General features: G+C 39.2%; 2 protein-coding genes across 2 annotated transcripts; both read right to left on the minus strand.

The window, feature by feature from the left end:
- Positions 1-796: 796 nt before the first annotated feature.
- polr3h (polymerase (RNA) III (DNA directed) polypeptide H) lies at positions 797-5220 on the minus strand. The gene is made up of 6 exons (XM_042392870.1): positions 4850-5220; positions 4639-4735; positions 3918-4004; positions 2152-2215; positions 1762-1996; positions 797-1623 (listed from the first exon to the last, which is right to left on the minus strand). Exons 1-6 carry the CDS (start codon positions 4958-4960, stop codon positions 1573-1575), a joined length of 645 nt encoding a protein of 214 aa, XP_042248804.1. The 5' UTR covers positions 4961-5220; the 3' UTR covers positions 797-1572.
- A 1397-nt stretch (positions 5221-6617) lies between these two features.
- LOC121884057 (aconitate hydratase, mitochondrial-like) lies at positions 6618-20832 on the minus strand. Its single transcript, XM_042392609.1, has 18 exons — positions 20740-20832; positions 17773-17915; positions 16977-17235; positions 15821-15913; positions 15519-15677; positions 15228-15378; positions 14936-15040; positions 14750-14841; positions 14258-14363; positions 13706-13863; positions 13477-13550; positions 12792-12903; positions 12369-12551; positions 11978-12073; positions 11575-11766; positions 11214-11346; positions 10537-10658; positions 6618-10452 (listed from the first exon to the last, which is right to left on the minus strand). The coding sequence occupies exons 1-18, from the start codon at positions 20773-20775 to the stop codon at positions 10321-10323; spliced, it is 2346 nt and encodes a 781-aa protein (XP_042248543.1). The 5' UTR covers positions 20776-20832; the 3' UTR covers positions 6618-10320.
- Between the last annotated feature and the right edge of the window lie 2077 nt (positions 20833-22909).

Raw genomic sequence — 22909 nt, forward strand, 5'->3', positions numbered from 1 at the left:
GTGTGTGTGTGTGTGTGCAGACAATGACTTTCCTCATTCCTTGTCATGCATGTAATCTGTTGGAGGAGCTGTGTGCTCAGTGTAGTGGACACTTGTGTTATTTCTTTCTGTCTCTGCAGTGATTTTATGATGTTCATATTGCACTTCCTGTGCAGCTGTTTTTGTGCTGTTCTGTTACAAATGCTGTTATTTGGTACACTTTACTCCAGTAATGCAATGAATTTTGCATTTGCCCAAATGTATATTCTCATACAATACTCAATTAATGAAAATCATCAAAAACAGTTAAGATGCCTGAGGTGTGTACTGTATATAACATGGTTCCACACAGTCTGCAGTATAAATAGTTATTTACATGGTGAATTAAGCTATACTTCCTGTAGGCTGTATTTCTGCGGGAAGGGGGGAGAGGGGAGGTGGGGGTGGGGGGGTGGTCACATGCAACCCATCTATTTATGTTGATCCATACAGTCTAACTTAGTTTCACCACAGACAATTGAGACGAGCATAAACTGATGCGGTTGTCACATGAAACACAGCTCATTGCATTTCTGATTGCACAACAAGCACGTGTGTGTGAGAGAGAGAGAGAGAGAAAGAAAAAGAGAGAGAGAGAGAGAGAGAGTTGTAAACTAATACTGACCATCATTAAGAGTGCAGATCTGTTATAAACAAGCGGGACTCTGCCCTTCACTGCCCTTCAAACTGTAGGATTTAAAGGCTTGGCACTAATCCCTTTTGATATATTTCCTATAATCACACAAAATGACAAATTCACAAATCACAACACTCACGCTGATGATACGCCCTTTTACTGAGACAAAACAAATACAAAAAGCTGTTAAATAAACTGAAGATGTGTGGCATTGACACATTACTAAAAATAAAAAGTCAATCTCTCAAATATGATTCCCAAAATGTTTTTTTTTTTGTTTGTTTGGATCTTGTTGACACAAATGCATCAGACCCACACATCAATTTATATCAACAAAAATGTCACTCAGCCTCTTTTCTAACCCACTAAAACTCAGAATGTCCAAATAAGTTTTTACATCATTAAGCACCACAAACCACCGTCTGTCCCTGACAAATGATGCTGTTTTCAACCCAGTTTTAAACAGAACCTACTTTGTTGAACTATCACGGTTTTATGACATGTGTGTGCTAAAGTAGTGATGCTATTATGATTCAACAGATTATATGACTCAAATGATTAATGACTTAATTTATTCTTGTTTTCTTTTTATTTCAGGGTCAAATTCTCATATTAAATGTACCAACTGAACATTAATGTTCATCAATCACTGGTAAATTTTCCATGTAAACATGAAGCTGGTATGTTAAGGTCAGTATTTACAATAAAGTCCGTCTCAGTGTGACAGAGGTGAAATCAGTCACTTCGACACCAACATGATCTTCAGACAGCGGCTTGACTTTGTCTCTTGACTGTCTTGTACTGAAACAACAGGGCTCAGCGTCTCCAGCTGACCATCCTTCATTTCTGATCAGTCATGATCAGATCAGAGTCAATGTGTTCGTAATAACTAAATATCATCTTCTTCCTCTGCAGTGCTAACTGTTCCACCATGACAGCAGCCCCAGCCCCGGGTCACAGATGGTCCCCTGAAACATTAACAACACAAGGGGTCAGATGGTTGTGGAGCTACTTTTGTTTTAGTAGTTTAACACAGTTTAATAGTTTTTATTTGAGCAGATCTCCTGGTGATGTAAAAGTGTATCAGTCATGAAGTGTGTTCTTACGATCAGAGTGTACGGTGCTTCTTTCTTCTCGCCGCTGACCTCTGCTGGCGGCGCTGTCGACTGTCCCGGTTGTGCTGGTGTGCTTGGTGCTGCAGCGGCAGGGCCGGTCGGTGACGTATCCACAAAGACTTCATCTGTCACCCGAAAACGGATCTCCTCTCCTTGGTCCATGTAGAGGTCATGAGCCCCCTCGTCCGTCTCGTACTCCCAAAGCCAAACTTGCTCTGCTTCATCACTGAGGCTGCAGCTAAGGACAACTCAACAGCTCAGGAGCTGCAGATACTTAATCTACAGTCACAATCAATTCTAGATCAGTACAATTCAAATAATGTGTAATGCACAAATATGTGGAAAAACTGTTTTCTGCAGGAATATTTGAGGTGAGGATACAATTTTGCGGGTTGTTGAAGTGACTCTGGTGGAATGAGAATGTCATCAAAGAAGCCCATCGTCACTGTGAGACAGAAACGGTCAAACGGTTACAGAGTGCAGTCAGTGTTCACCACAGAGCCTCTATGCAGGTGAAAGCAGGGACGACATGTGAGCCTTTAGGCCGACTGCAGGTTGGTTCATAATTTTGAGCACAATTCAAACTTTGTGATGGAGTTCAACTTGTTGTTGTTGTTTTTTTTTTTACATACACCAGCTCTCTTTATAATTCAAATATTCAACGTTACATTATATTTTAAAAAAAAAACATTTAAGATACAGAGCCAGACCTTTTCAGCAAAAAGTCACATGTGTGCTTGTAAAAAAAACTGAAGAAAAATATGAACACACAATAGGAGACACTAATATATCTGCAAATACTGCATGCACCAAATATTTCTGATTTTTCTGTTTTTCCTCAGAGTAATTGATTACATTTTCTCTGCTGCGAGGGCATATTTTCCTCCATGATGAACCAAGTGTGACTCAGCTAATACTAGAGCTCCTGGGTTTGCTGCTTGGAGTCCACAGTAAATGTAAACAGTAGTGGACGAGAAGTGGAGGACAGTTACATGAGACTTTCATATTGTCGATGTGACCTCTCTGCTACAGACACAGTGTGTAACATGAAAAGACGACATCTTAGTGCTTATGTATCAAATAACTGCGAACACCTCAGATCCTAATGGACTCTTCTTTGGTTATTTATTTAATGCGTTTAACTGTAAAGGTTAAGGTTAGGCAGACAGCACTACTACATGAATACAATAAAGCAAAAATAAATAAATAAGGCAAATACAGTAACAATGTTGTCTGCTGCAGCCGACTAATTACAATGATCAAGATCAGATAATCCAATTACATTAAGTCACAACAAATTATCAAATTTCCTTTAATCTGTTCCCTATAGAGCTGAAGATATTAGTCAATTAACTGATTAGTCAATTCACAGAAAATGAATGCAGAACTATTTTGATAAATGATTATTCATTAAGTAATTTTTCAAGCAGAAATGTCATCATTGGCTGATTCAAGCCTCTCCCATGTGAGGATTTCCTGCTTTTCACTGTTTTATATTATCGATGTTTTAAATATCTTGTGTCAGTCAGACAAAACAAGACATCTGAAGACGTCACCTGGAGTGCTGGGCAAATAAGATGGGCCATTTTCTGACATTTAAAGGACCGGTGTGTAGAATTTAGTGACATCTAGCAGAACAGACTTGGCAGACATGGAATATAATATTCATAAATATATTTTAATTAGTTTATAATCACCTGAAAATAAGAATCGTTGTGTTTTTGGTACCTTAGAATGAGCCCTTTATATCTACATAGGGAGCGGGTCCTCTTCCACAGAGCCCGCCATGTTGCACCGCCATGTTTCTACAGTAGCCCAGAACAGACAAACCAAACACTGGCTCTAGAGAGAGCCTTTTGCGTTTTTTTGCAAGTTTTGCGGCCACCATAGGTTCTCCTATACACTTGGAAGGGGAGGGTGAGCAAAGGGGTATTCATTTGTAACCTCACAGCTAGATGCCACTAAATCTTACACATTGGTCCTTTAATAGACCAAACAACTAGTAGATTATTTGAGAATATTGTCAGCATAATTGATTATGAAAATGTGTTTTATTTTTATTTTTAGGGTATTGAAAATGAATTTGCAAATACATTTCTAGAGATTTAATCAAACATTGAAATGAAAATGACAAAGGCAGACATTACCGTGAACTCCCTCCTGACTGCAGTACTTGATCTTGCCGACCAGGATCTCATCGAGGAAAGGATGGAAAACAACATACCTGAAATGAACTGACAGAAAAACCAAAGGAACGAATCAGTGGGTAAGAGTCAGAAGACAGTCCGTCAACCCTCGCTGTGACTGTAACCTGAGATCTGCGTACTAGCAGCAGCAATACAGAGAGTTTCTTTTTGATGCCTGAGCCCAACCTGTAGCATTCTGCAGACCTGTGAATGTGTCTCTATATCACTGTGTCCTTCTGACTCTCACACAATTTCTCCAGAATCACCATCACCATCCCATTCTGATCTGTATGTAAGAGTGTTCCTATCAGGATGTTGAGTGTTAATAATGTTTAATTTCTGCTTTGGGGTGACACAAATCCTAACACCAACTATTTTTCCTTCAATTCTTCAGCAAGACTGACATAAAAAACACATGACAAGGGGAAGGTGCATAAGGAGAATTATTGTGCTAATAGAGCACAAACAAAGCACACTAAACAACGGGGAAGGGCTCAGTTATGACTAAGTTGCTATTTTTTGACAATGTTTATGTAATCATAAGACGGAATAAAAATACAGTACACGGCTTGGTGCATGAATAATTGCATCAAGAGTGTGTGTGTGTGTGTGTGGGGGGGGGGGGGGGGGGGGGGGTGTTACTTCACAGTTACTGTATGTTTTAACATCATCATCATCATACCTTTAGTGTGTGAGGCTCCGTCTCCTGGGAAAATATAGGAATCCTCCAGTTTAGTGATGTCATACAAGCAGATGCAGAGGCCAACATTGTAGACCACCTGAGGAGCAAATGTAGTTGTGCTGAAAGTTCAGTTTTGCACTGTTGTGTTGGCTCACTGGTAACTGAAGTGTCTCACACACTCACTCACACACTCACACACACTCACACACACCTTGTTGGCCAGCTTCTTGTTAAGCTCCTCTGCTATGGCGTCGTTGAGTTGTCTCTGGAAGTTCCACGGAGGGATCCTGACCGTGTCGACCATCTCCACCAATACAAACATGATGCAGATTGCGAGTAGGTACACACACACACACCACACACAAACACGCTTTCACACAGAGCAGCGGTGCTCCAACACTCGGCCTGAGCTGTCAGCTGCCGCTTATTTTTCAGGACAACATTTCTTGTTTTACCTCTTAAAAATAAACATCAACACGTGCTCTAAATCTAGCTAAAGACAACACGTAGTAATACAATAATCTGCAGCACTGTCAAACACATCCATGATGTTTCCACGTGATTATTTACGATAGCGACGTTTTTACGACATGTCGCAAAACTTAAAGGCACAGTGTACTGTTTTTTTTCTTTGCGTTACTGTAACGTGCTATTTGCTTTTTACAACTTTGACATTTTCTGTAAGGAATTTGAACGTTATTTTAAAACAATTCAATAGTAAAAGCTATATCTGTAACACCACAAATCAACAATCCCTCCTGGTTATTTATTCTCTCTGTCTACCTTACTGTTTAAATATTTGTCATAGACTATTTACCCATTTACTATTTACTATTTTATTTACTTTTTTTTTTTTTTTTTTTTTTTAAAATCTTTCAGTATATTCTATGCATTTTTTTAATTCAATAAAGTTGCTAAAAAACATTTTTAAACTCTCTGTATTTACATCAGAAGTGTGATAGTCATGAAGTCCATTCATGTATTTCACTTTAAAGCTAAAATTAAAATCATTTTTGGAATTTCAAGTATTTTTTTTATTTTCTTCACATATTTAATTAGGGTGCCACACTGTTAAGTTTGACAGTAAAATGATAAGGGCAGGGTTTTGAGCTGGTACATTCAGATTTGTGGATGTGAAATTTGTCCAGAATGATCAGCTACTGAATAATGTAGGAAATACTAACTTCCACTCCACTGACTACAACCTGAAGCATCATATCAAATATATAAATCTGCACTTTAGTATTCATTTTCCTGGTGATTAACTCATATCTACAGTGAAAAAACAAATTAAAGTGTTTCATTATCTGAATTACATAAAGTGCAGTGCACATACATATACATTAAACACATGTATATAGTTCTATGGCCACTGTGCTTTTATGTTATCTGTGCACGGTGCACTTCAGTTGTAAGAAAACATCTTATGAGTTATTTTTAGTCCTCTTCATTAATCATTAATCCACCCTGAAACCAACTTACTGTGCACGTCAGAGCACTTTGTTCTAAATATGAGAAAGATAAAGATTTCCTAAAAAAGAAAAAGAAACAACTAAAAACTTAACATTGATTAAAATCTACAATCAAACTCTATAAATACATACAATGATATTACCTGGTAACATGCTGTACATGGTTAGTGTAAGTCAAGTCGCTACTGTGTCTTGTATTGGTATCGTAAGGTTAGTTACAGTGAATCTATATACGCACATTTTACAGGTATATAAAATATGTGTGTTGACAGAAGTACATATTGTACAGGTATGATAATATTTCAAAGTTGGTGTTATAGTTTTGAAAGTGCAAGAGGATATTATTCAATAAACACGTGAACATCAGTGAATATGTGTCAACAGACTTGATGGCAGCTTATTAACTTTGAACTGAAACTCTCAGCTACCTGTACATGTAACACTACAATACTGACAATCACATGATCTTATTATTGATTTCATTACACAATGAGAAACACAACAACAGCCACTTCAGAATTTTATCTTTATTAATTAACCATTTATAATGTAAAGATGTCAAGATCTTGCAAGCTATAAAACTGCAAGCATTTTAAATCATCTACTTTTATAAAATCAAGTTGAATTTGAACACAGGAGTGTGAGGGGAATCATCACTACGAAATAACATCTGTTCATATTTCATTTTCATCTGAACAAATGAAGCATGTTGAAGAATTGATTTCAAACACATCAGAGGAAGCCTGACCAAACGAAGCACACCTGAGTACAAAATGACACAATGGGCATGCTAGCACACAATGCCTTCATGAATAACATCATTTGATTTGTCACTTTACAGTGGTACTTTTAAAACTCAAAGACCTGAACCAGTGAACAACAAATCCTTATCTTACATCACAGTAGAAGCAAAATGCATCACAAGCGGCAATTTAAAATGTGCTGAAAGAGGTAATTAAAATCAATCAGTATTTTGAAGATGGTTCACAATACACATGAAATCTGATCCATTCGGTGGGGAAAAAAAACACCCTGTACATATTCAGACGATTATGGACATGGTGATATTTTTCGTAATTCACATAAAAACGGGCCACACACAGCAACGTCTCATGAACAACCACAACTTCTGTTCATCATCAACATCCATATATTTTCATTAGGCATCTTTGGCAGTTATTCTGACAAACTGACGTGGAGTGTTTAACCACGTAGGTGATGAGTGTAACGGGGACATGAAACCGTTTTTGTGATGATTCTCAAAGTGTTTCGCAGTTGAGTGTATGAACAGCAAACCCTATAAGGAGTCGTTGATATCCAAAAAGTCTTTAAAACAAAGGCTCCTGCTGTTTCAAATCATCTCTGTCCCTTAAAACTATTTGAACACAGAACTAAAAATTAAGAAAACTAAACAAAACCTTCATGAGTCACCTTTCTAAAAATAACAAGTCCCTTTTCTCACTGTCAAGACCCAAAATCCATGTGTCAACTGGTTTGTGAAACCATTAGATTAATGGAGATTCACTTTAATAATGACGACAGAATCGGGACAATACATTAAATTTTGTTTCAAGAGTTAACAGCTCTCGTTTAGATGGGCAGCATACAGCATGTCTCTTGTTCTCTCTCTTTATTTATTTATATATATATATATATTTATGATTTATTAGTTATGTACACACCCCTATACAAAGTGCAGCTATATATCACATCATTTACGCACAAGACCAAACTCAGTGACTTTTGAGTACATAGGGATTTACCTCAGCAACTGTAATTATAAATCAAAAGCGCTGTTACTTCTGCAACAGAAGAAGGAAGAGATTTATAGACCTTCTGCATGATGATGAGCTAAACACCAGCAGTACTCCAACATAAAACAAAGCAGCAATGACCTCAAACATCCCTAAGCCCACAAAAATATATAACCGCGCTGTTTCAGTGACGCACGCTATGTGTACATCATGGCATTACCCAATCTAATAAAAGAATGATCTTGAATCTAAATCTTTCTACTGTCGCAAAATTCATGTCTCGATAATGAGTAGTACAAGTTGTATGTCAGTCCTATAGAGTCACACACAACGAAGATGTACGCTGAAGAGTAAAACATTTGCGGAGGATAAATGATGCAAAGCACACCTAAAACCTACTTCCCTAATTCTACAAAGTGCTAGAGTCCAGGCGTCTGGACACTAGATTGTGCGTTACTTTGTGTAAGAAGACAGGAGGCCTTCTCATGCTATGGAGGACCAAACCTCAACCTGGAAAAACATTCAGTTCAAAGACAAACACACCCTGTCATCTCCCATTACAGCTACATGAGGCAATTTCACACACTGGCAGCTCCAGATGAAAGTGAGGGGCAGCTGTAAAACACTGAGACACTATGTTAACATGACGTCTGAGCTGGACGAGGTTTTATTCTAAACAATCTACTATAGAGGTGTAGTGGAGTGTTTATTACGCTGTTTTTCAGGTGTCCATAAACTACATCAGAATGTCATTTGGGCAAACAGGGTTAATCTACAGTGCAATACTCTTCTCTTTATTTGCTAAAGAGAAGAGTGCAGCTTTACTGTCTAGTAACACTAACCTGATTACAGCCTATTTTAGCAAACATATTAGGTTGTGGTTTGGACCGCATGAGCCAGACTGAAAGCTAGGCAGGATGAGCAAAGAGGGACAGACAGCTGCAAACACAGACCGATGTTAACCTGATAAAAATAATCATGCATCACATACACACACACACACACACACACACATACACACACACACAAACACAAGACAAAGTACAAATAGACAGAAAAAACCGACAAGCGACTAGCGTTACGTGCTCTGGTTTGTTGTCCTAATCAGAGAAAGAGAGACCACCACACGGGAAAGTTTTCACACAATGGAGGGTTACATGATGCGAAAGGGAGCAGCAGGGAGTGAGATTCACGTGCTGACTGAAATGTACCGGAGTGAACTACAGTCATAATGGAAAAGTGCAACAAAAGTGGCGTGACAAGACCTCAGAGTGAGTGAGAACAGAGTGGGCTGCAGTTGTACAATGACTGCAGGGGCCGAGGGACTTTCACTGATGCTGCTTACAGTAAATAAGTGAGCCTGGTTGTTTGTTTACAGTGTGGTTCCAATCAACAGTGACCGAGAAAACATTTGTTCAAGTCAATAATCACATCAGAAAGCAGCGACACCCCTCAGCCCTCTACAGTAGGAGCTAGTAGAGATCATCACCGTTTGGCATATTATAGCTACAGATAACCTGGAAAAGATGTACTGTTCAGGTCTGGAGATAATGAAGGAAACATTACATTCAAGTAAGTCAGCTTATTGAGCTGTTTGGATGGAGATAACATTACAGAGGAGGTATAATGGAGATTTTTCTGGTCTTGGGCTGGATTTTACTGTTCACACTTCACTGCTTTACAGTTTTTTTTTTCTTGTATATCTTTATCTAGATCTAACTTTACTGATTCAGGGTCTGAATCAGGTTTGTATACTGCTAGGTACAGTCATTAAAGATGGTATACCGTGTGGTTGATTATAAATAATACCGTTATGTTAATGCAACCTGTTTTGATAGAGGTGAGCTTAGAGTGATTTTTGGTGAAACTGAACAACTTCCTTTTTATAGATATACAGTGGTGATACCGATCTGTCATAAATATATCAAAAATTTTACAACTCCCTTCGATGGACAGAGATGAGCGTTTGTGTATGAAACCAACTACGGGGTTACACTCGATGAACAAAAACGCTTGACAAATCAGATTTTAAACAGAGGAGTGCTGCCAGTATGAGCGACGCTGCCTAAAACAGAGACACATTGCTACGCTTCTCACACAGACGTGGCTGCGGTTATGTGCGTTTGTGTAATTCTGTCTTTCAACCGGGAAGTGCTTTCACAGTAATCCTGTCTGTGCGTGTTTACGTGCCTCCGTGTTTGTGTGTGTGTGTGCGCTTTTCATCTGTACAGCGACCTTGTGTGTGTGTGTGTTTGTGTGCGTGCGTGTGTGTGTTCTTTCTTTAACTGAGCATGACTACAGCTGTCCCTAAACCAAATCTGGTTACAATCTACCGTTAACGCCGTCTCTTCCTCTTTGCGAAGCCCCACTCTAGGCCCACATTTCTCCCCTTCTTAACCCACGCCAAGGCCCCCTCGATGGCCCCCTACGGGCCCCGCCTCCCTTCTCTCCACCAATTACTGAAGCTCCTTCATCCTGTTGAGGGCGGAGCCGGCCTTGAACCACTCGATCTGTGTCTCATTGAAGGTGTGGTTTAGAGAGATGGAAGTCTGGCTGCCATCTCCGTGCTTGATCACTGCTGTCAGGGGCTGGAGGAGGCGAACATAGATAACGTTAAGAGAAGCCGGGCTGGCTTTTGGATCAATGTTTCATTAGTGCAGAATACTGCTCACCTTGCCGGGGACAAAGGATTTCAGCCCGGTGATTGAAATTTTGTCATCTGGGAGAATTTTGTCGTAGTCACTGGGGTCGGCAAAAGTCAGAGGCAGCAGGCCCTGTTTCTTCAGGTTAGTCTCTGTACGGAGGACAAAAGAATAATAAGAGATACTGACTCATTCATAACCTCCATCTGGTAACCAGAGAAGGACTCTCTTTTGCTTTTACATTTACAAAAAATCCATGGTTAGAAATCTTTATTGTGTGTGTTTCTGAAGGTTCTGAGGAAATACTTTCACACAAATGAAAGAAACATTCCTTTGATCAGATAAGCTTTCATCTATCCTTTCACCTAAAGCCAGCCCTTCAACACTCTCCTATATGCAACAAAACCGCCACTAATGGACTGTATTTATAACTTGGAGACTCTCTTAGACAACTGCTGGAGACATTCCCATTCTGGCAGACTGTAAACATGCCAGACTAAATAATCATCAGTTTGCTCTGTACACCAATCACATCTATAAAGATCTTACTTCCCCGTTGCCTCAACCTTTCCCAGAGAAAATAAATTAATGGTTTGAGTGTAAGCATAATAAAACTGCGCATGACTCCAGTGATGCCAGCATACCTTTAAAATGCAAGAGACAGTTTGATGTTTGTTTTTTTTTTCTCTCTGTGGCCTGAAACATACCGTGGATTCTGGCAAAGCTCTTGACGATGATGGCGCGTCCTCCCAGGTGCCTTGGCTCCAGGGCAGCATGCTCCCTGCTGGATCCTTCTCCATAGTTCTCATCTCCAACCACCACCCAGTTCACTCCACTGGCCTGGATTACACAGTTGAAAAAAGATCAAAGAAAAATGTTAATTTCTATCAGGGCGAGGACAGAGTACATGAATAAAGTGTTGCTGGGAAAATATGCAACGCAAATAAGAATTTTGGTTGGTGATTTTTAACGCTAGCATACATCATGCTATAGAATCTATAAATGCCTTCAATGTATCATCCAGACAGTGTAAAACATACAATCAACAGACACTGTCCTGTTACTCACCTTGTATTGGCGGGCCACATCGGGCACACCTCCGTACTCCCCAGTCAGCTGGTTCTTGACCTTGTTCACAGCATCGTTCTCAATGTTAACGGCACCAATCAGCAGATTGTTGGAGATGTTGTCAAGGTGACCACGGAATTTCAGCCAGGGCCCGGCAGCACTGATGTGGTCAGTGGTGCACTTTCCCTTCACCTACAGCAGCAGACAGAAACAGAGGAGGAGCAGCAGGAGATACAGAGGATAAGGGAAAGAAGAATTTGATTAATAGCAGTTTAACACCCTTTATATCATTCAGTGGAATTTCCGTCACCTTTGTACAAAAGCTTTTGAAACTCAACCTAGTGATGTCAACCCTGGCCTAACAATAGACTGGCTGTGATTGGTATCATTCTCCTCCTCTCACCTTGATGAGGACCCTCATGTCTTCCAGGTCTTTTCCGTGCCATTTGTCAAAGGGCTCCAGCAGCTGCAGACGGTTGCTGGATGGGCTCACGTTCACCTGAACAACATTGAATCAGGGTGAGACATGAAAGTTCTTTAAAGTATATTTCCAAAGGAGACAGACGGCTTCCAGTTCAAATTGAATTTTATTTGAACACCAAAAAGAAACTCTTCTGTCTGAACAAGCCTTGATCGTGCTGTCACTTTACACTTGCTTGCTCATTCATGTACATGTTCAAACTCTTTTTGGGTTATGACAGAAGATGTTAACCTAACTAAAAGTCTTTTACATCAGTGTTGTCCCTCTTTCTGGGCTGTTGAGAGTAGATACTGTATCTTAACAGTGAAATCACCTTAACTGAGCCGCCCTCAGCAGGAGGATGCTGGTAGGTGTCCTGTCCCGGGTCGAAGTCTTTGGAGGGGAGCTCGTCACCAGTGGGGGGCTCCAGCTTGAACTTCTCTCCATTAGGAGCAGTCAGGTAGTCCGTCTCGGGGTTGAAGTTGAGGGTTCCGGCAATGGCCAAGGCAGTGACAATCTACATTAAATGACATAACAGGCATTTACCCAACAGTAACATATATTATATATTTAGATCAGTTTAGATCAACAAAGTCACCGAGGAATACAGAAACAAGGGTTTTATTGTAAAGTACTGATACACATCCACTATGCTGTGTGTATGAGCTACTGTAAGTCTTGATGCCCATATAATTATGGTAATCATGAATTGCTGAGCTTGTATTTTGCTCGACAATTAACCTGCAGGACTTCTTACCTCAGGAGAGGTGACAAAAGCATGAGTAGCGGGGTTAGCATCATTCCTGGCAGTGAAGTTCCTGTTGAAGGAAGTGACGATGGTATTCTTCTCTCCTTTTTTCACGTCCTTCCTGAAGAGAGTCAAAACACAGCGCATGTTAGCTTGATGCATTTCATTTTACTTGCAACACTCAGAGGAACTTTACATTTGATACTCTGAGACCCTCACTTAAAAAAAAGCCCGGGGGTCATTAAAATCATCCTCTTTGAAGCATAAATATGCTCAGCAAATTTCATAGCAGTCCACTAATGAGACTGTGAGATATATTGTATTTAAATTTGTCATTTGGCCTGTAATTGTGCCTGAGGAAATCCTGTCAAGTACCCAAAAGGAGAAGAGATATGGTGAGCATTTCACACCAATCTGCTCTTTACACTACTATTTTTTGTGAGAAATTTGAGCCAGTAGTAGTGCTAGAGGAAAGGTCATCATTCACAGTGCATTTCATGGAAATCCAGTTATTAGCTATCATAATTGCTCTTCATGAACCAGTGTTGGTCAAGAAGAAATACTGATCTGACTGCAGTGCCAGACAAAAGGTCAAAACTTTGTGACAATGGCAAGATATGTTCTGGACAGAACAGATCCAGACTGACTCTGCTGCTAGTGGGGCAAAATAAACCTTTACAAATGAAGTGCATACCTGTCCCACTGTCCAATGCAGGGTCCACAAGCATTGGCGAGTACAATTCCACCAACATCACTCAGGATCTTGGCCTGAAAGAGGGACAACATGAATTTGAAGAAACTGTTTCCTGCATCTTTCACACAATATATATACTGTAAATAAAAAAAAACAGACTAGGACAAACTACCCGAATACTATGGGTCACTCCCTAAATTTAACTTTGTTATGTGAGATTTGGACTCACATATCCGTCCCTCTCGATGGTGGCACGGATCTGTTCAGAACCAGGGGTGACTGTGAACTGGGCCTTGCACTTCAGACCTTTATCCAGAGCCTGCTTGGCCAGAGAGGCCGCTCTGCCCATGTCCTCGTAGCTCGAGTTGGTGCAGCTGCCAATCAGACCTGCGAGAGACAAGTTAAATGTTTGTAAGAGGAGAACTGAGAACAAGGGAGTATACGGTTACAGTGGCAGAACGGAAGCATCTATTTTTAATAACACACCTTGCATACGAAATGGAAGGAAAATTGTTGAAGAGGAAAAGACACAAAAGACAAGCAGGTCTGTAATGGCACATCTTGATCATCATTACTACACTCCAGTCATTCTGTCAATGACTGGAATTACATCGCATTCAGTGCTCATTCTGGTAAGTCACTCGCTACATGACACAGCTGTAATGTGACCGGATCATATCTGGTCAATAACACAGCTGGTAGGAACAAAGAAAGAAATATCAAATTTCACTAGACAAAGCATTACATATTAAAAATTGTAAGGTTATACACAAATACTCACCAACTTTAACCTCCAGGGGCCAGCCGCTCTTCTGAGCAATAGCCCCGATCTCAGACACAGGGTGGGCCAGGTCCGGGGTGAAAGGTCCGTTGATGTGGGGCTTCAGCTGTTAGAAGAAAAGCGAAACAAGGCATCATGAAGGACGGTCATAATGTGGAGCATGTTTGGATATGCTATAAATATTGTTTTCTGAATTTGAGAACATATTATTACATTAAGAAGCCTCATTTACCATCATAACCATACAAAACAAGACAAAACAAACGTATGTGAGTGAAGGAGAATGAGCAATCTTAAAAAAACAAAAATGTAAGTAATAGACTTATATACACAATATAATACGTATTATATTTTAGGAAAGACATTTTGCTACTACAGATGATTAGTATGAAGTACATGCTGTATAGAATTAGTATGTAGTATGGATTTGGGACAATAATAATGTCTGATATTACATGACCAATGACAGGAATCCAAAGTGTTTCAACTCACCTCACTCAGGTTAATCTCAATGGTCTGGTCGTATTCACAGCCTTTATCTGGGACCAAGTCATCCTTGAACTGATCAGCCAAAGAGGCGATCTCTATGGAAGGAGAGAAGGAGACAAAGATAGAGTTGAAACACAGTGAGTAAACTTAAGAGACTATACACACAGAAACTAACAGCAAGAGACTGACCCCCACGGCCAGTTTTCTCCAGGTACGTCTTCATGCGATGGTTGTATGGGAAAATGGACGTGGTTGCTCCAATCTCAGCACCCATGTTACAGATGGTGGCCATTCCTGAAAAATTAAAGGTGTCATTGTAACCTTGAATCATGATGCACCAGGTTAAAGAAATGTAATCTCTAATCAAGTAAAATATGGTAGATGAAGCAGATGCTGTTCTTCCTTTCTTAGATTTTCAGATCCGGACATAGAGAACGCTTTTTAGCATCGTTACATATCTTTCAATGTATCTGATCCTTACCAGTGCAGGAGATGGAATCAACTCCAGGCCCGTGATACTCCACAATGGCCCCAGTGCCGCCCTTTACAGTCAGGATGCCAGCCACCTTCAGGATGACGTCCTTTGGAGAGGTCCAGCCAGACAGGGTGCCTGTCAGCCTCACTCCAATCACCTGAAGGACAAACACATACAGGCTTTAACAAACGGAAAGAGATAAGAGACATTTGTGGAGATCAGTGGTTGAAAACGGGGTAGAAATTATGAAAGTCAATGAGATTAAAATACATTTACAAAATGATGCCAAGAACTCACTTTGGGACACTTGAGCTCCCAAGGGATTCCAGCCATCACATCCACAGCATCAGCTCCACCCACTCCGATACAGATGCTACCCAGGCCACCACCATTGGGTGTGTGGGAGTCTGTACCAATCAGCATCACTCCAGGATAGGCATAGTTCTCCAGGATGATCTATTCAAGTAGAGCAACATTCACAGTCAGTAACACATTTTCCTCTTGGGAGTTCAAGATTCTGTGGACTGCTGAGATACTGTGAGGTGTAGAAAAGTTTAAAAAAGCCATTTATAGCATCATTATGTTTCAGTGTACTATACCTGATGGATGATCCCAGAGCCTGGTTTCCAGAAGCCAACTCCATATTTGGCTCCAGCAGTTGAAAGGAAGTTGTAAACTTCCTCGTTCACTTCCTGCGTTAAGAGTAATTAGGGAGGAAGGAGGGAGGAGTTAAGGTAGTTGAAGTCATTTACATACATGAATATCCTTCATGTAACTATAAAATAATACACATGGCTGCAGCACGTAATCCTTAATCTCGCTATTCAACCTGACCCCTCGACAGAAAGAGAAATGACTGGTATGTGTTCAACCAGACAATTTGATCAAATGGTCAGATTTTGCACCACACTGAGTATCTGCTGTGTTCACAGAACAGTTTAAGGCGGCTGCTTCTGTGACCACATGAATCCATTCTGACTGAGAATCACATCCTGCCCAAACAATGTTAAAATGTTCTTAGACTTGCCAGAATCTGCCTTGACCTTGACAGAAAATTTAAAATGAACTTATTTTATAATCAACCATGAAAACTTAGTTCAAGACGATATGCAATTCTGTCATTTCAAAATATACTGCAATATATAGTATTAAGGTTATCTAGTGTATAAACACTAGCTGAAAGAGATTTGCTCTTGATGCAGTCGCTGCCAAACTCTCATAATACACTGAGACAAAAGCCAGAAATGTGTGTGTGTGTGTGTGTGTGGCTGTAAGAGCCTGAACCAGCTCCAGTCACCTTAACCTGAAATCACCATTACATGCAACAAATAGTTTTGTTATTTCCAAATCAGTCAACTAAAAGCGGTCTCTTACTATTTGTTTTGTAGTAATAAGCACGTCAGACCATCAAGACTCTCTGTCACTTGAGGAAGTATCTGACCTGATTACACTGAAAAAGAAGGGAGGCATAAAAACATGCATCTGATTGGGTGAAAAAAAGTAACAGAAGAGATTTTTTTTTCTTCCAGCGTTTGCAATTTGTGATCAATTACCGCAAGTTGACATCTTACTTGCATTAGTCCTTCTTATAATCTGTATTGATGAACACTACACTACACTGAAATACTTATTGTTAGCAAGTGATCTAATATAAGCCTTCATTTCTTCCCTCTTACCCATCATTTCCTCCAGTATAAAATGACCTGAATGACCTCATTAACCTCTCTCTGACTACATCCATCTTCCTGTCCTCACCTTAGCCCTCTGCAGGTCCTGAGCCCCTCCAATCTGGGCCTCAATCAGGTGATCACAGTGGATGGTGGAGGGCACAGCCACCTTGGGCAGACCACTGCTGATGAACTGAAGCATTGCCATCTGAGCTGTAGCATCCTGCATAGCCACACGGTCTGGACGCAGGCGCAGATAGGTGCGGCCGCGGTCGATCTCCTGCCCGACTGGATCGTCCAGGTGACCGTACACAATCTTCTCGGACAGAGTGAGAGGCCTGTTGAGCCTGGTGGAGGGGATTGGTGGGAAGATGTGGTAAAAATGGTGTTGTGTTGGACATTGAGTGTTTATAGAGTCAGATATAAAAAATGTTCCCCTTGATACAAAAATTAAATAAATATTTCAGTTTAACATCAATTTGACCTTGTGAGATCCTAGTCTCATGCTTCCCTGCTTTCATCAGTTTGGCCTAATAAATCTAATTTCTAATATCTACACAAATATTTTTTCCAACTATGTAATTATGGCTTATTGTGATAGAAAACATTTGGGGGATAATATTTCATCTCATATAACATCATACAACAACCAGAGAAAAGGCTTTTCCTATTCCTGGATTACAGCCGTCGGTCAGCTCAGTAAGAGGGCACCAGGTCATCCAAAGTTAGCTCTGTGGGCCCTGCTGACTCCGACACTTCAACACTGTAAATGTCACAAGATTTACTGTGTAGCTGTAATAAAGAGCAGCCAGTTCTCATGAGCCAAACTGTGTTCAACAGGGACTCAGTGTGTAAGTGCGTCTCTGAAAAGGGCAACAGCTGACCTCTTGCGTACAATGTTGATGTTCTCGTGCATCTTCCCATAGTTAATGCTGGAGCCAGGCTCAAAGCGGCTCATGGCCACTTTGGCCTTGGCGCTGAAGGCTGCGGTGACATGAATGCGCCTTGCCCCGGTTCCAAGGGCCAGCTAGACCAGGGGAAACAAAAGACAATTTAGAGAACTAACACCATAAAAAAAGCTTTATTGTACAGTTTAGGACCAGCACATTGCATTATGAGTTATATAATAACTAGGTACAGGAGAGGAAAGGGAGGCAAATAATTGTGCAAGAATGGGATCACTGGTGAGGATAGTTAAAATATAATCTTGCACTGGACAATGGCACCAGTAAAAAAAAATATGGCCTACAGAAAGACAGAAGAAGAATTGTGGTCCCAAAAGGCTAATTTAGTCAGGTTGGTTTGACATAGACACTGACAATATATCAGAGAGAAAATATCACACAAGCAATGTCCCTTCCAACTCTGCAAGATCAGTACTAGAGCCTCCATTTTGGCAACCATTTTCAGCTTTTTTTCCCCTGTGAGAACTGGATTTGAAAATGTCAGGATTTTGTGCATGTTTGTAATGAAAACATGCCGTCGAACTACTGTTCAAACCAATCTGCTAAAACAATTTCAGACTGATGCTAATCTCCCTGTAGACACTAACAGAAACCATCATTTTTCATCAGCTTTAATGTAATGATGGTGTGTAATGTGCAGCTTAATTATGTAGTAAAATATATTATATATCGCATCAATATTCTGGCAGAAACTCAATATTAGTCTAAATATTAGATGTTTAATTAGGACACTGCCATAAGTTTTTGATTGTTGTATTATTTGACGTCTTTTGCCACTGTCTGCAAAGCCATACATTTAAGCATTATAGGACTGGATTTAAACCTGTCATGTTAATAAGTGATCCTATGGGATACACGAGGGACATCTTTAAACCAGCTTTGTTCACTTGCTTCATTTCTCTCCTGCAGTGTTGATGCTCAGTGGAAAGTCACTGTGCTCGGAGAAAACTGGGTGAAAGTTTATTCAGCTCATGTTGCAGGGGTTAGCCTCACCCGCTGGACTGTGCCTGATTGTCTGATACACAGACTGCATTCAACAATCTCCTACATTGTTAACTATATATGAGCACTAGAGGTACACACATACTGTCTGTAAAATCGGTGTTGGGACCAATACAACACCTTTATGCCTGTACTTATCACTGCAAATCCATTTGTTTGATCCAGATACTATGAAAGATGCAATTAATAACATTTTTAATGACATGCACTTTGTAAAAAAATGTTACAATGCGGTGTTAAGCATAACCTGCTGTGATAAAATGATTGTCAGGAAATCACAGGTAATGTGATTACCCAGTGTACACATGTCTAAGCAAAGAAAACCAGCAGAGAGCTCCAAAAAGACCAGTGTAAACAAACCAGCAGCAGTGGAAAATTTTCTTGTAGGTTGTGTTTTCATAGCTCCAGAAGATGTTGATTTTTCTCAGGCAGCATTGATCAGTGATCAAACAGCCTAAACAGTTAGACAGTAGATCTTTTTCAGCAACTTCATCTGCAGAAACAGGAGTTTTAAGTATGTTCATTGCCTTTGCAACATAAAGATTAGGTTTGTTTTGGTTTACGCCTGCATGACGAGAATCTCATTTAATCTCCATCCAGTGATACAAACAGTACTCAGGTGTGTGAACGAGGACACAGTAATACACTGGCAAACTACTGGGCAGCATGTTCAGTGTTTGGACCAGGAACAGGTAACAGATGCAGGTAGTCGATGAAGAACCTGCCCGAGAGCATAGTTTGTATATAATGTCAACGCCACGCAATGAATGCTATCTAACTCATACTGAGCCAAATAATAAAACTCAACATTCATGTAAAAGGTGAGACAAAGTATAGACTAAATTGAAACAAGCTGAGACTTTGGCCTTTACTACATTGCTTGCTTGGTAACTGCTTCTCTTCAGATGGAAAAACACTGAGACATTATCTCATAAAGGTTAACTAGAGGAGGAAATGGCACATCTCATACTCTGACAACTCAAGCACACTCCTCAAGCCTTACCCATAAAATTATATTGTATCTGGCAAACATTTTTAACACATTTCAAATCTCCATTAGCATATGTAATATTCAATAAAACTGGTATATTCTTCAACCTGTAATTTTCTATTAATATCAGATTATCTTTATTTATAGCAAAGCATGTGGGGTAAATGTTGATGTGAAAATACTTGTTTGTTGATTTCTATTCTTAAATTTCAATAAAAATATTTTGATAATAGTTTGATGAATCACCAACAAAATCAACAAAAAACCTCCCCCAGCAGACAACAAATCAAAACACACTTAAATCACAGTTTTCTGCTGCCTTGCGCTCAGTAGAAACACTGAGTGATGGAAAGTAGGTCTGTTATGTGAGGGAATTAATGCTGCATTATCACTGGCAGCCAATGCGACGCACTTGTTTAGAGACTTTTGTAAACTGTTGTTTACTTAATGCTTTGAGCTATTTAAATGAACAAATACAGCCCAAACATCAACATAAACACGCTGCTTTAAATAGATCTCAGCAGTCGTTGTGTACGCGTTAAGATAACTCCGTAACCTTGCGATCACCTTGCAAACATTAGGAAACTCAGGGCCGTTTACAGCCACAATTCAGCTGATGTTGACCGAAACTAACACAATATCAACCATAATATGGCTTAATATGTGTTCATGTCGGGTCAGACGCGGTTTATAACGGTTACATGCGTCACTGTTAGGAGTCAAATGGGGACACGGTGACCTGACCGGCGGCGGCTCGATGCTCACTCTTTCTCTACGGTCGACCGTGAGCGACGGCGACTGAACCACACCACACAATATCTCTGTTGTCACACACGTCCTCGACAGCAACATAGTTCAAACAGCTCTGTAAAAGTTATATAACGTTTTCTTACCCGCAGCCTAGTGACAGTCAAACAGTAAGACGCCATTTTGTTCACTGACAAAGATGAGTGTCGCACCGCTGTGACGTCAACGGGTTTATAGGAGCCCGTTATTTAACATTTTATTGTTTTATTGAAAGGGAAGTGCTCTAACAAACATATTAGGACCACACTCTCCCATCATCTAGATGTTTTTGGTCTTCTTTATTTAATGATACACAATGAGAGAAAGCACTAGAACATTTGTGATAAATACTAGTTCAATAACAAGTTTAAGGAAGTGTATTTTAAGATATTGCATATAATTTATCCTGTAAAACTTGTGTTAGAAAGATTCAGACTGGATATTGATCATGAGTGTGATTTTGGTGGACTTGAAAAAGACAGTATTTCCCATCTATTTTTCACTGTGTATATACAAGAATGTTCTGGATTGGTGTAACCAACTTCCGAAAAAAGAAACTTAACACGAATGTTGAAATAGATGTTTGAGGTAATGCTTTATTTTAGTCAAGATGAGATTGAAAACAACATGCTGCATATCACACAACTGTTTATTATTTTCCATATTTTCATATTCATAAGAAAATTGTCAGGAATCAAGCTTTATAAATGTATGTAACACAAACTCTCGCACTGTAAAATGCAAAATGTAATCTTTGTTTGTTTTGTTTTCGTTTTCTATTGTCTATGAACCTCTGCATATGAACATGTGTACAATAAAGAAAGTGAGGGAAAAAATTACATTTTATTGTTTTGTTTTGTTTTGTTTTGTTTTTTACACTTTTTACACTTTACATTTTGTATGGTAAAATAAAATCTAATTAAATAAATGTGTTGTTGTTATTATTATTGTTGTTGTTGTTTTTGTTGTTGTTGGTAAAGCTGCAAGTCAAAAAAAACATTTAGGTGTCACATGTTGTAGATTTGATTGTAACCTAATGATAAGACCATGCAGTGATATAAAGTGTAAAATCAAATATATAATACCACTCAGTTTGTTTTGTAATTATTTGTGATCATTTCTAAACTCTCTATTGACATTTTTGAAAATTAAGTTTCTATGTGACATCTGTATGCCAGTTTCCAGTTGCCTACATCCTGATAACACATAACAACATATATTTCACATAAATCTCATCCTTTTCTTACCCACAAGCTATATACATAATGAATATGTGTGTGTTTTTTATTGCAACATTTGCATCTTTATGTAAAGAATTAAATAGAGTAGCTGAAGGACATTAACATTAACAGATGTAAAAACAACTTTTTTTACAGGTTTACTTTGTACTCAGTTCACCTGAGGGGTCATTTTCAACTCTTGCTTATTTTGAAGATATTCTCTACCTGAAATATATTGCATAATGCTCAAAAATACCCTGTTTTAGAAAAATAAATAGCAATTTCAAATGAGTCCAAACTCTGGTGTCAATAATTCACAATAATATGCCAGCGATGAATGCTGCTTCTGAAGCAAGACTCTTCACATGAAAAGGAATAGTTAAGTTTTGGTAAAATTTTACACATGTGTGAGATTAATGGTCAAATAGTCAAGTGAGTAAAAATGCTCATGTGGGACAAACATTTGATCTTGTTTATATTCTAAAATAAGATATAGAATAAAAAATATATAATAACAATACACACAAATTTGATTTCTTTTTGTATGATCATCCCAAATATCAAATTTAAACCTATTCTGGTATGTTATGTTGTGAAAAATAGATCTGAACTTCAGGTTTGGTGAATTGATCTTATTCATAAAATAGGTGCCATCCTATGGTGAAGAAAATGTGTGAATGCATAATAAAGCCTGCTCAACAAAAATTACTTAAAGCATCTACAGCATGTCCAGTTATTTAATCCTCCAATCATCACATATCATAAGGACATTGATGTGGACTGCTTACTTTGTCAATTGGTTCCAGAAGATTTATGTCATTTATTTTGGTTTTGTCCCCACGCTTGTATTTTTTGGCAAGATGTCTGTACATATATTTCCCAATATATTGATTCTGAATTTTCCCCTTCCTATGAAAATGCATTGTTTGGACTTCTACCAAAGCAAATCAATACTATATCATCAATTTGATTTTATTACTTGCAAAATCACATATCGATAAATCTAAGTTTTCCAACCATAAATCATCTTTTTTAATTTTTGAAAATGAAATCAAAT

Source organism: Thunnus maccoyii, chromosome 18 (assembly GCF_910596095.1).
Source record: "Thunnus maccoyii chromosome 18, fThuMac1.1, whole genome shotgun sequence".
Classification (NCBI taxonomy): Eukaryota; Metazoa; Chordata; class Actinopteri; order Scombriformes; family Scombridae; genus Thunnus; species Thunnus maccoyii.

Excerpts from the sequence above, each read along its gene's own strand:
- polr3h (XM_042392870.1), bottom strand. The coding sequence starts at position 4,960 with ATGTTTGTATTGGTGGAGATGGTCGACACGGTCAGGATCCCTCCGTGG. Across the intron at positions 1,997-2,151 it reads CTTCAACAACCCGCAAAATT|TGATGAAGCAGAGCAAGTTT; the intron begins GTATCCTCACCT and ends CTGCAGCCTCAG. Across the intron at positions 1,624-1,761 it reads AAGCACCGTACACTCTGATC|GGGACCATCTGTGACCCGGG; the intron begins GTAAGAACACAC and ends TTAATGTTTCAG.
- LOC121884057 (XM_042392609.1), bottom strand. The coding sequence starts at position 20,775 with ATGGCGTCTTACTGTTTGACTGTCACTAGGCTGCGG. Across the intron at positions 13,551-13,705 it reads CCATCGAGAGGGACGGATAT|GCCAAGATCCTGAGTGATGT; the intron begins GTGAGTCCAAAT and ends TCCCTCTTTCAG. Across the intron at positions 11,347-11,574 it reads ATGTGGCCCGCCAATACAAG|GCCAGTGGAGTGAACTGGGT; the intron begins GTGAGTAACAGG and ends TGTGTAATCCAG.